This window comes from Lepisosteus oculatus, chromosome 21, assembly GCF_040954835.1.
Source record: "Lepisosteus oculatus isolate fLepOcu1 chromosome 21, fLepOcu1.hap2, whole genome shotgun sequence".
NCBI classification, from domain to species: Eukaryota; Metazoa; Chordata; class Actinopteri; order Semionotiformes; family Lepisosteidae; genus Lepisosteus; species Lepisosteus oculatus.
In genome coordinates, this window is record NC_090716.1 from 9,368,108 (window position 1) to 9,381,613 (window position 13,506).

The window sequence follows — 13,506 nt, forward strand, 5'->3', positions numbered from 1 at the left end:
GGTTCTACAGGCGCTAGGTTAAGGTTCGGGCTAATCGCAGAAAATACTGAAAGCAATGTTTAATTAAAATGGAAATCTTCAAATTTCCTTCGTCACCAGACCGAAAGGTGTTATAGAAAGTTAGTGCCGCTTTTCCCATTTGTTCTGAAAAAATAAGTCAAAAGGTATTTCGATTTCTGACATGAATAGCTGAGTATGAAAAACACGTCCTGTTAGTAAAACCCTGTCAATTTCTCTGTGGGGATCTTCCCCAGTACTTCAACGGCTGTGAAATTATTGTCAGTTACAATCTTCTCAATTACAAGATTATGTATCAGGTGACACCTTACAGTATCTTTACCTTACAGTACTGCATGGGTTGAAGGTAATTGATAGAAATGTGCTCAGGAGTTCCTGCTCATTAAAATTACAGATAATTTACATCTCTTAGATGTACTGTAGGTGAAGCTTTCAAATCAAGACATGCTATGTCAAAATTGTATAATACATATTGTACTCCAGTAAGGCCTCATTCAGAATAATGTGTACAATGTTGCTCACCACATTATAGAAAAGAGTGCTGCTCTAGAACCAGAAACATTTTGAACATGAAAAGGGACATCTTACATTGAACAGCTGAAAGAACTGAACCTTTTTTTAGTCTTGAACAGAGAGGACTATGACAGACTTCATACAAGTATTCAAAATCCTCCAAGACATTTACACAGTCAATGCAGTAGTCCAACCATACATCAGCAGGCTTGTACAAAGAGTAACTGCTCTTGTTGACATATGAACTTCTATCAGCCTGAAGGTAGAGCCAGGAAATATTGTGGGCTTTCAACTTGCCGTCAGTGTTTGGGGTAGTTGGTGATTGAAAATCCCCCTTCGCCATACTTCCACCAGTGGGCCATATTGCGTACCATGAGGGCTGGAAACCAAAAGAATAAACCAGCAAAGCAAAGGACAAGATGAAGACAGACTGCAGCTCACCGATGTGCTTGCAAAACACGTCACATAAGGACAATGCACAATCAGCATGACAGTTTTTGCTGGTGTCTTATCATGTACATGGAATTTTTTGCATTCAATTCTTGTTAGTCTTTAAACATGGTCATAGAATAAAACTGAACAAACAGTGCGTAATCCTTGTAATGTTCACACAGGGCTTATATTCCTGGAAAACTCAATTACAGTTCAGTCTGGTGTCTTAATTGAATTATATGATTCTGCTATCTTGGATGACATTTTTTTGCAACACTTGCCTATTAATGCTAACTTATCTGGTCATGAAATGATACGATTGACTAACCAGGGGATCAAGTCTGTATTGAGTCTTAATTATCCATCTAGACTTTCTTAATTCCTTTATTTTCTGGATGACCAACATCAGTCACACTGCAGGCAGCACTACAGTATTGAATAACATTCTTCATTGTCCAAGCAATGTACGTAAGCTTTGTGCAATCTCTTTGTTCTATTTCTGTTCTTTAATAACTATTATAATGACATAGCTACAGACTAAAGAGAACTTCTCCTTATTAAGTTCTCAAGTATTCAACCATCTGAGACATATTCAACAGCAGATGGCGCTAGAAATTGACTGTAGGAATCCAACCATAGACGAATGTTTTTTTGTTTTTTTATATATTACAATCAAGGCTTTAAATAATGTAGATCTGTTTTTTATAAGGTTAGATTTAAGCCCTACTTTGTGCATTTAAATGGAAAGTTAAGGATGTCGAGTACTGTGACCGCAGCTCAATATAGCAGAATTACTGTATTTCATCAATTAAGATTGTATGAAAATCACATCTACAACACTGTGCAAAAGCACAGATTCCCATATATGTTTAGTTATTGTAAAGTATTACCATTACATTGTAGCATATTTTTAAAAATTGATGTGAAACAGTCATTTTAAATACAAATTGTTTCCAATGCATGATTGAAATAGAGTTATTGTAGATGACTTCTATACCAGATTACATTACACATGTTGTCTGTTTGTCTGATTTTGGGTTAATCCTACATGGCCAAAGTCAGATAAATTAGGGCTTTGTGGTGGCCATTCAAGTTCCTAGTACAGCCGTTTCCTCCTTGGTTTCTAAGTATCATTTACTATATTCACAGAGCATTTCAGATTGGTTTTCATTTGAACAATTCAGATTCAATTACATTTTCAGATAACTATTTTTCCAGTTGTCTTCAGAATTATTTACAGTCCTTAAGCCAGTCTGCAGGCAGGACAAATGGGTATTTTGCAGCATCCTGGCAAGTGTCATACTATCTGTTCTATTCTCTCTCTAAGAGCTTTGTGACATGACATGACTTTAATCAATGTGATCTGTGACTTTTTCCTTTCCCTGCGCCTGCTGGCAAAGAGGTAAAGGATAACAAATTGATGCATCGTTCTTCTGTCTTGTCACATGATTGTTTTTTTGTCTCAGCCAAATTGCGATTAAGATCCAGATGGACAGTGCTGAGCCAAGCCAAGTATTTATAATATGAATTTCAACTTATCAGTAGGATATACAGTAATGAAAAGCAACAACAACAATAAGAAATAAGTACATATAAGCTGGCAAATGCTTGTGTTATAGATGATTATTTGTATTTATTTAAAAGCATTTGACAAAAGGTATAGTTATGATTTTGACCCAGAACACAAGCTTCTGGCATGTCATCCCTGTGCTTCAGCAAGCACTAATTGATTGCTCACACAGTCTGCATTTCCTAGAAGAAGACATTTCACATAACTTCCAGTCCACTGTAGAGCGTGTTTCGGACTTCAAGGAGGTGCATGTAAATCACCAGAAAATACACCAGAGTTTGTATCTTCTCCAAATGCCAGGGTAGTATTTCCTTCATTTTTCATCTCAGCCTTCCCTGTCTGGGAGCTTTGTCTTGCTGGTGAGCTATTGTGCGAGAATCCAGTTCACTTGAAGGCTTGAAAAATGAGGCACACAATTCAGAGATGTTTTACAGCCACAAGAGTTTTTTTTGTAAACCTTTAAGTGACAAGAAGCTTGCAAAGGGTATCTGATGTGATGCAAGAGGAGCTAATGTGCATTGCATTTCCTCCATGTGTGGTCTTTCCAGATGTCACAAGAAACTTTGAAGGCCACAGATGAATGTGACGGATTTTTATAAAACAATGTTTCAAAACAAATTTTATTAACTGCTTGGGGAGCAGCACAATGACATGGAGGTTAGCTCTGCTCCCTGGTTCACTCCTAGTGTGGGATGCTTTCTCTGTAGGGACTGCATATTTCCCCTTTGTCAGCATGGGCTTTCTCTGAGTACTCTGTTGTCCTTCCACCACCCAGAGACATGCTGGCTAGGTTAATTTGTGTTTCTAAACTACCCTTTGCTGTCCTGCTTTGTAACCTATGCATCTAGGGAGGGTCAGGAAGTTGTGGCCTTTATTAAGAAAAAAGCAGCATTTTGGTAATGGGTGGGTGAACCAGTAAGGAAGGAGCTTAGACAAAACTGTTTACAGTATAACAGGAGAAGCTATCTCTAGTCCCGGAGAGCCTCGATTCAGCAGGTTTTATAAATCACCTTTAAGTGATCAATTTCTAAGCACTTGGAACAATTTCATTTTGATCACATATGCAGATGATTTGTCCAATCAAGTTTAGCGGTCATTCAAAATGAAAATATCAACTCCTTGAACAGCCTTCAGCACCTCAGTTGTCCATTCCTGACTTGACTGAACCAATTAATCAAATAAATTGATCACAACACATGTCTATTTCAGATCTTCCCAGACTGGTTATGTGAAGAAGCCCTGTATGACCTGCTGTATTGTGGCTGTCTAGGACCAGGACTGCCCACTCCAGGTATACTATATAATGTAATACAATAACAATAGAGTGGCTGGCATAGTGGTACAGTGGTCTGCATTACTGCTTTGCTGCACAGGGGACCTTGGATGGGGTGCCATCTGCATTCAGTTCGTACGATCTCCCTGTAATTGAGTAGCTTTTACCATGTGTTCCAGTTTCTTCCCACAGACCAAAAACATACTGGTAGGTTAATTGGCTTCTGGGAAAATTGGCCCTGGTGAGAGTGTGTGCATGTCTGTGTGTCTGCCCAAGGATGGACTGGCCTTGTGCCTGTTGCTTGCTGGGATAGGCTCCAGCTCCCCCGTGACCCTGTATTGGATAAAACGGTTAGAAAATGGATGGATGATGACAATAGGGTCATTAGATGGCGCTGCAGTATTGCAAAAGAGCAAGCAAGACTGATCTTTTGCTGTGCTGTATTGTTTTCTCAGATAAGTAAAAGACAAGCATTAAACCACACTGCAATATTTTTGGCGCCTAACCCTAACCCTTATGATGACCCTATGAAATCCTTGACCTCTCTTTCATAGCAGAATCAGCAGTGACTATGTTTGGAAGAATATTAGTGAAATGGGAATGGGTCCTTATGGAGCTATAAATCTACTTGGTATGTCAGTAAAATAAAAAAATGTGTTGATCTGTTATCATAAAAAAATTATATTAAAGAAAGTAATTGCAAAGGTTACAGAAAAGCTATTTAAATTTAAAGGTTAGACCACAGATGTAGTCTCAAAGGAAGTTACTGTATATGAATTGGATAACAAATTGTCTTAGAAATTATGACAATCTAAGAAAAAAAAGATATCTCATGTTGAACACAAAATTGAAAATGATTTGAAATGAGTTATGCAGGACTAGTACAATGCTTCTGCCATCTATCTTTATAGTGAAAACTGGAGAAAAATGAGGTTTGGAGGATAGTCGGAAAACATTTGTCTTTTTAAAGTATTCTAGACTTTTGGGACATATCTGAAGCACGACCAGATCTGTTATTTTCTGTATATCTCTTGCAATAGCAAGCACAGTACTGATGTCCAGTTTAAATAGGAGGCCATTGTCATTTTAGCTGGAATTATTACTTTAAAATAGCTGTTTTTTAGTTCTTACCATTTGCATTTAAACAGATTTGTGTGCATGACTTTAGGGATAGTGAAGGCTACGTAATCCACGTAACCGTAGCTGGAGAAGGCTTGCTTTTCTGCTTTAGTAGTGTGTTTTCCACCTTGCAGCAGGTGAAAGGAAACTCCTTGCATTCTGCTACCTGAAACAAAGCTGACTGGATTCTCTAATGGACAATGTGCTGTAGGGGAGAGTACAGACCACAGGATGGAGTAGCTCCTGACAGAACATTGTCTGTCTTTCCAGCAGGTCTACAGAGAGCATAACAGAAGCCTAACAAACTTGTTCTAAAACACAGAAAACTTCACAAATTTGTTTTAAATCATGGTGTAAATTATGGAGCCAAAGGGTATATCTATTGGCCTTTTTGTTTGCTTCTAGAACAGAAATGAATAAACTTGACAATGTCTAGAAACACAACACATGCTGAATGGGTGTAATGGCATTTTTGAAAATAGAACACTGATTATTACTTTAGTGGAATATAGTATATTGCAGACAGTGTTGCAGGCTGAAAGATGCAGCTTATGAACCCTCTGCTATACAGTCCTGCTTGTTAGAAAAGGGAATTTAACTGCTGTAATCACTTAAACAGCCTCCAAAAGGTTGAAGTTGAGATGCAGTTTCTCACACTCTTTGCGCAAGTTCTGATTTCAGTTTCAGACAGCTTTGAGGTTTTCTGTGGATGGCCAAAATATTGGGCAAGCGCGCAAAAGTTCATTCTGCAGAAGAGGAATGCTGTTGGCACCTTTGCTGCCCTCGGGGCAACATTAATGAGACCTTGTAATAAATTAAAAGAAACCATGTGCTTCATGGCTTGCGAGCGCAAACAGGGATACTGTACACAGTCATGTGCCATGTCCAAATTGCAGTGCCTGGTCCTAACAAAAGGAAAAGACCTGGGCTACTTCGATATATATACAAATGTTTATTGTTTTATCATATTACGCTGTTTGACAAAAATAAAATAAGCAACATATACAAATATATAATAACATATCAATTAAAAAAAGGAAAATTGATTTATTACCACAGTTCAAAACACGACAACCGTAACACAAACAGAAAAAGAAAAAAAGCTACAATGCCCTTATATATTTCATATCACGTATAAAAATAAGTCTATCTCCATAAGTACAGTTACAAGAAACATGTAAAACACTTAAATAGTGATATTTTAACATGTTATACATACATACCGCCAAAAAAAAATACATCGATTGCACATTTCTCTATAAAGATCAAGTTCAAGTATGATGCAATCCTTAATGGACTGGCAAGTTTATTTTTAGATTTCCTTTAAAGGGAATCTAAAGAAAAGTCTCTTTCCCCATACAGTGTCCAAATGATTTGCTTTAAATCAAAAGCCTTGTAGCCCTGTCCAGCTCTCTCTCTTTGATGCATGGAGTGGTGATGTTACAAATCATGCTTTCAGCTAAATTTAGGAGACGGAAAGAATTTGAAAAAGTTCTGTCAGAGCAAATACATGCTGGTGTTTCAGTCACCTTCAGCGCTGAACCAATTTCTTTAGTTTTGAAAGGGAAATGTCCTGGTTACCTTTTTTTCTCTCTTTGAAAAATAGTACTGTTTTTCACAAGCGTTTGCAAAGGTCTGTGAGCTGGATGACAGTGAAGGACCTGCTGGCTTGTCTTTTCATTTCCTGGGGACAATCTCCTCTGGAGCTGCTGCCCTGGGGAAGATCAGCAGCACAGCATTGAGTCTGTGTCTTTTGCCACTGAGTGTGAGAATTCATCAGCAATTCTCTAGAAACGTCCTGTATGCCGTTCTCAGTGCCATATAGCTAGGACTCAGTATCATCCTCTTAAGAAGACAAGGGTTTAGATGCCCTGGTCTAAGTCCTTTAAAGATGGATTCAATTTTTTAAATTGTTTTTTTTTCTGTTATTAACTTGATCACTTAGGTCATCCGAGACGATTCAATGCTACCTTACTCCTTGGAAAGAAAATGTGCCCCGCAATGACTTGGTGGGAGTCTTGGGCATCTGTAGAATCGTGGAATTCATCAGGAAGCTTCAGCGATGGCACCAGGGCCTCCTGCTCACGTTCGTCTGAGGAGATCCTCGAGTTTCTGTACTTGGTTTGTTCTGGTCCCGACCCAGACTGCTTTCAGTTTCCCCCCCAGTCGCTGAAAGGTGACTCTGCTCTCTGGTAGGGATCGTCGCCTCCTTCCATAGCCCGTGGGGCTGATCTTGTGCAAAGGAGCGCTGTGGACTCTTTGCTTATCACCTATCTGGTACAGCCGGTGTGCAAGGTCATTCACTGAGCAGGTACTCAATGAGCAGCCTGTTCTCTTTGACTGACTCACAGAATTCATATACCTCTTCACTCGGATATTGGTATCAGGGCTGGAAAAAAGAAAGACAGAGAGGGAGAGAAAGATTAATCTATATGTCTCATTCACAGATAAATGTATTTGACTCCTGATTGTTTTTCCCCTTCAGCTTGTCCTTATCCACCCTTTGTTTCAACCACATTCTTAATGCCAATGTGACAGGTTTATTAACTGATCAAAACTAGTGCTACATTTGCAATACCAAATAAAGACTCTTACCTGGAATGAGGACTTAAGGTGTCTTTGACATCATCTTGGCTGACAAACTGCATATGGAATGAGTCTGCTTCACTCAGTTTGGACACGGATGAGCTTTTCAAATCCCTTTTCATTCTGTTGAGTGCCCAGATGCTCACCCTGAGAAAAAGTGAGGAGTTTTAGCCACAGAGAAATACAAAGTTCTTCTCTTAGAAGTGAAGTATTTGAAAGGGTTAGGCTCTAAGACAAGTTACTAAAACCTATTTACTGAACAGGTAAAAAACAGAACAATAGCAATAAGCTGGTTACCTTTTTTTCAATTGAGAAGTCAAATTCAGTTTTGCACTCTCCACACTGAAGACACCACTGGCTAGTAAACACCAACAGAAAAAAGCAATCTGAAGAATCAGTTTCATTTTGACTGGAAACCTGTTGAAAATATAAAAAAGCAGATTAGGTATTTGCTATTTAAAGCACAATAACATAAAATAAATAATGCATAGATGCCTTCTGCTACCTCTGCTCTCAATGCTCAGTCCTCCTGCCATCACCATCTATAATTCTATTTACTTTCCACTTGCTTACACAAGAGTCCAAAAGCCAAGAATGTGCAGTTATCATTCATTTATTTTGAGTGCCATGCTGAAGTTACATTTTGCTCAGGAAAATACACATCCGACCATCACCATGGCCTGTGCATTTGAGCATAATAAGGTGTAATTTAATAACTTGGCTTTTGAAAATGTAAAAAAAAAACACTTTTACTTAGAATTGAGTTTTTTTTATCTTAGAACCCCAGCAAAATCTATGCTGCTGGAAATCAGGATAACAAAAGCTGTTTGACATTTCTGCCTGTAGCCCTCAAAACTCCTTCAGAGCAGAGGGTCCTCCTGTTTGATAAGTACTGAACATTTAAGTAAACAAGACAGCTAGACAGATTCTGTGCACTTGTGCCCTGACATTCTCGAGAATTCATGAGCAAATTAAAAAGATTACCTACCTGAAAATTGTGATAATCCACTTGAATAACTCTTTACAAACAGCCTGCAGTCAGAGAGTATCCAAGAAGCTTCAATGTTGCTTACAGTGTTGTGAAGTAGCTCTGTCACACTGCTAATGTTCTGACTCTTCAAGCAAGGACTCAGAGCCTTTATAGCATTAGTGGGTGGGGCTTCCTGACTGACAGTCATTCCCATCAAAATCTTTCCATAAGCAAGCTCATTACTATAATCCCAGTCTTGCCTTTTGTGATATTAATTTTACTTTCATAGTAAAGGGAAATCAAATTTCATACCATGGTAAAACATAACTCCACACAAATATCAGGCTTCAGTCAATAAGAAAAAGATTCAATAGCTGTATTTGTATTCTTACTTCAAATGTGCTTCTTTTGCTTAATTATGTAAAGTAGATTTAAGTACGTTTTTTAAATAAGTGATTTTTACTTTCTAATGTATATTAAAAAATTGTTTAATTAAGTCATAATGTTTATTTTTTAGACTAATGTCTCTTCTTATTGCCTCATTGCTGCTGATATATTGAAAATATAGCTGTGCTATAATCTAAAAAGAAAATGGTTCTTTTAGCCAGTATAATAAGTAAAATAAGAAAGCTATCACAGATCTCATATCACCCAGATTATTACCAGAACATGGGGGGATAAAACACTTTTCAATCCATTGAATTCCATCCACCTCCTCTATATAATCTAAAGAATGTTTCTGTAATACTCTCTATAGGCTATGTCAGTACACTCCAAATTAATGCCAATTGACAGAGAAACAGCTGTTACAACAGTATAATCTATGCTAACCCTACACTCAAACTAAAGAAGAATGCACATCTTCTTCAACATTAAAACACATGTGGAAAACATAGAAATAGTGTTCTGCAGCATACATAATTGTTATTGTACCCTAGGGAAAATATATGTATAATATTCATGTCTAATAGACTCATTGTATTTCTAAATATGTGTAGCAGAATATGTATAACAGCCATGTGTAATTAGATTTATTATATTTCTAAATATATCTAGCAGAGTGCATTACATTGTTCCCTGTGTTTTGAAGCCAGTAAGGGGCATATTAGTACTGACTTTGCCAGGCTAGAAGTGGCATCTCCTTTCAATCATTTGTGCTAGTTTTTTACAAACAGCTTTTTCTTACCTGTGATCCATCTATTCACTTTGCTATCAAATGGAGCAATTATGGTAAATACAGTTTTATTTGAAGATCAGCACCACATAGTCATTAATTATAAACTTAAACATTCAGTAATTAAGACTGAGAATGTTTCCCTGTATAGTAAGTTGAAATTACAGTACTGTATGTCAGAGATCTAGAGATACAGGAGCCATTCAAACCTGAAATGGAATTAAAAATAGAGTTCTCCCGATTGTCTGATTGTATTATTGAAAAAAATGACTATGAAGACAATTTAAAAAAACTGATTATTAAAAAAACAATTAATAAATAGATGTTGTAACAAAACCAAAACATCTGAAAGAAAACAATGTATATGTCATGGAAGGTCATCAGCCAGATGTTTATTAAATGTCCCCTGGGGTCAGTTTTAGCACAAGATGTTATGTGGATTAATGCTGGTACAATTGTGTTTTTTCTGACTAGTTGTGGTTATGGCATTTGCAGTGTCATGGGCATGATATTCTGGAATTGCACATCTGCAAACACATACGTGTCAAAATCTTAACTATTTTCCTGTATTGGAAGATTTATATGTCTGTATTTATAAAGGAAAAGTAAAAAAGCTTGAATGAACAGTTACAACAGATGTAGTCTATGCAAAGGAGTGGCTGTCTCTTTGCTTGAAAGTTCATTTTTAAAGTGCTTAGAATAGCAGAGTTGTGTTAAGATCTTAACATACACAGTCTTTAACATACACAGTATCTCAAATATATTGTTGAAGATGCTTACTAACTTAAATATTCTGCAAAACATTATATATAGTTACAGGATATGACTATGGCTTTGAATCTTACTGTAAATAATCCTTTCCATGGGGCCAAAAGAAGTGATATAAAATAGTACGTACCCCAAAGTTCCTGTAAAATCTGTATGAACTCTTAATCAGGGTGTGCATTTAACCTCATATTTCTAATATTTATTCTTCCAAATTATATAAATGTATCTGTGATGGAAAGGTTCATTGAATGCAAAGTAGGAATTGATTAGAAAATAAATCCACCAAAAACATATTGAATCTAAATATTTCAATCCCAATAAAATGGAAACATCTATAAAACTTAACTCGTCCATCAATTTACTGATGACTGTTACATTAAATAAGTGCCCCCAGCAAAACTGAAATCACTGTGCTCACTTTGTAATTTTCTCCTTATATGGTTCATTTGTTTAGATTGCGCAACAATGCAACTGTCATGCAATTGTTTGAAATTTGTTCCATATATAGTGTTTGCAGCTTTCCAGCGTGTCCTTAAGGCATCACAAACTCAGTCTACATCTGTCATTCAACGTGTTATGCTATGGATTTTGATGAGAAGTTGTTATTTTCGTTTTGTCATGTGTTTGCATGTTACTCAAGCAATATAATGAGCAAGAGTTCAAATAATAACACTAAATGTTTAATTAAATTGATAGCCTGCTGAGCACAAATTCTCATCTACAATAACAACGTGGAGAATAACCGCATACAGTATAAGGGACATATTACTAGGGCAAATAGAGCAAAATTCCCCTCCTCATGGGTGCTACAGCAGAGCTCCACTTAGTGTTGCAACTACAAGTCCAGAACCCCTGAGGATAATATAGTGGAAATTGAGCATTGTCCACACTGAACAATGACGATGATGACACCAATCAGTGTAACATACCAATACAGTGAATCATTTGCTTGTTCGCAGAAGCTGTTTTTGGAATGTGAAATATGTGGTGTAGATTAATACTTCCTTTCCAATCTGAATTTTTTTTCCCTCTATGTTTTCTGCTATCTCTGTAGATAAACATACTATGCTTGGATATTTGAAATAGGAGGGTAAAGCTTTCGGCAATCAGTGGAATCCATTGTCAAATGCACTTGCAGGCGAGGAATGAAGAATCCGAAACATTAAGTGATTAAATCGGGGCAATGAGAAAAATCAAAGCCCTCACTTTCTGTACTGACGCAGATTTGTATGGCAATTCTAGCAGCATAGCATCTAACAGTACATGATCACTTCATCACAGTTGTTCTCTGCATGCTGAAACAATTTGTACCACACACGTTAGCGCTCCTAGGTTACGTCAACGGTTAATAAATAATTGTATTTACTGTATAATGTTCTTTCATGTGCTGATAAACAGACACTACAAAGCACACATTTAATCTTGGTTTCTGGTAATAAAAAAATGGTCAGGTAAATAAATGTATCAAATGCATCATAAGCAAAGGTTACAAACAAGATGAGGTTGCTAATAGCTTATTGATCAAAGGATCTCAGACAGCCATTACGTGAAGAATAAAAATAATGTTACATAGGCATAGTGCATTTGATCTCATAGGATGCCAGGGTGCTTCATAGTGTATAGAAGGAGACCCACTTCATCTACCACTGAATGAAATGGATCTCCTTCTATATGTGATGGACCTTTGGATCAGTATCTTGTGCTGAAGTGCAGCACCTGTACTGGGATATGTACTGTACAGCACCCATCATATACTGTACCAGAAGCCCAGTTGAATCAGTTGAATTAAGGAGACCTTTAGGGACACCGGGCTGTGCAGGAACAGAGGGGAATCCAACCATCACCTTGGAGTTCACAATCCTACTCTTCTGAAAAATGGCAAAGGATCCTTGATGGCCAAGTATTAAGGACACCTGTTTAACATCTCTTTCAGAGGATGGTACCTCCAACAGCCTGGTGACAGGGGGTGTACAGTACTTTAACTAAATTTCAGGAGGCTTGTACCAGAATCCTGCAGCTTGAAAAAAAAAACCCATCTACATGTACTGGAATATTAGATGAATCAATTGATTTGAAAAGAAATGGCTCTCAAACGTAGAGTTTCCTTTACGTCACTTGAATAGTGACACAAAGAAATCATGCTTAATAATCCTGACAGGATTGTTGTTGGCTTGATTACAACTGCACTTGTACTCATTTATATTTCAGTAGATTTATCAAAACGCTGAACCTTTATCGGAGTATAAAAGTATTCTATTAAAATAAGAAGTATTCTAAACCTTCTCTTCACAGTCCTGAATTTAATCCTTGCTTTAACTCTTAAATTAATTGTATATTTACACTAAGGTTACTGGACACATAGCAGTGGTTCCTGTGTTAACAAATGACACCATGACCTTCAATATTGGTTGAGATGGAAAGGAGGCAGATCCTTCCTTTTCTGGAGGATCTGTTCTGAACTGAACCAATTAAAACTTCAGCCAGGCCCCAGAGTAGCTGTCTGTATCATCTGAGTAAATAAACTATGAGAAGAATGGCTCTCTGGAGCTCTTTTCCTGGTAAATTCCAGTGTAAACATTTTCAGAGAATGTAAAAGATAACTAAGCACAATCTTCCTAGAAATATCATGACAGACACTTAAAACCAATCATTTTCTTAATTAATTGAAAAGTGATTGAATTATTGAGGTAAGAATGATAAATACACTACATTAGTCTAAATATTTATATTTGCTAAATTCAAAAGACAAATCACCAGAAGACAGAAGCATGCTGAAACCCTTTCTAGCACAATGCTGAAGGAGCAAGAGAAGAATTTCATGATACAACAAAGAAGTGTTTATTCGTTCAGTCACAAGCACTGTAATAGTGCAAGCTAACAGCCCGCTTTTTGACTCTCTAATGTTTAAGAGCTATGCATGATTCAGCCCTAACAAATTTAAGTCGTTTTAAAGCTATTCAGTTTCTGGCAAAAACAGGAGAAAAAGAGAATCCCACTGCTCCAGTGTTTTTCCACACCACTGTAATGTTTGCTATTTGTGTTTGGCAGAGCCTTCCATGGCCCTTCTGATATAAATGCTGCAG

The 13,506-nt window shown here is 37.1% G+C and overlaps 1 protein-coding gene across 1 annotated transcript; it reads right to left on the minus strand.

Moving 5' to 3' along the window:
* Nucleotides 1–5,862: 5,862 nt before the first annotated feature.
* On the minus strand, nucleotides 5,863–8,629 carry adma (adrenomedullin a). Its single transcript, XM_006642495.3, has 4 exons — nucleotides 8,500–8,629; nucleotides 7,809–7,928; nucleotides 7,521–7,658; nucleotides 5,863–7,314 (listed from the first exon to the last, which is right to left on the minus strand). Exons 2-4 carry the CDS (start codon nucleotides 7,913–7,915, stop codon nucleotides 7,008–7,010), a joined length of 552 nt encoding a protein of 183 aa, XP_006642558.1. The 5' UTR covers nucleotides 7,916–7,928; nucleotides 8,500–8,629; the 3' UTR covers nucleotides 5,863–7,007.
* Between the last annotated feature and the right edge of the window lie 4,877 nt (nucleotides 8,630–13,506).

Excerpts from the sequence above, each read along its gene's own strand:
- adma (XM_006642495.3), bottom strand. The coding sequence starts at position 7,915 with ATGAAACTGATTCTTCAGATTGCTTTTTTCTGTTGGTGTTTACTAGCC. Across the intron at positions 7,659-7,808 it reads ACTTCTCAATTGAAAAAAAG|GGTGAGCATCTGGGCACTCA; the intron begins GTAACCAGCTTA and ends ACTTTTTCTCAG. Across the intron at positions 7,315-7,520 it reads ACCTTAAGTCCTCATTCCAG|CCCTGATACCAATATCCGAG; the intron begins GTAAGAGTCTTT and ends TCTTTTTTCCAG.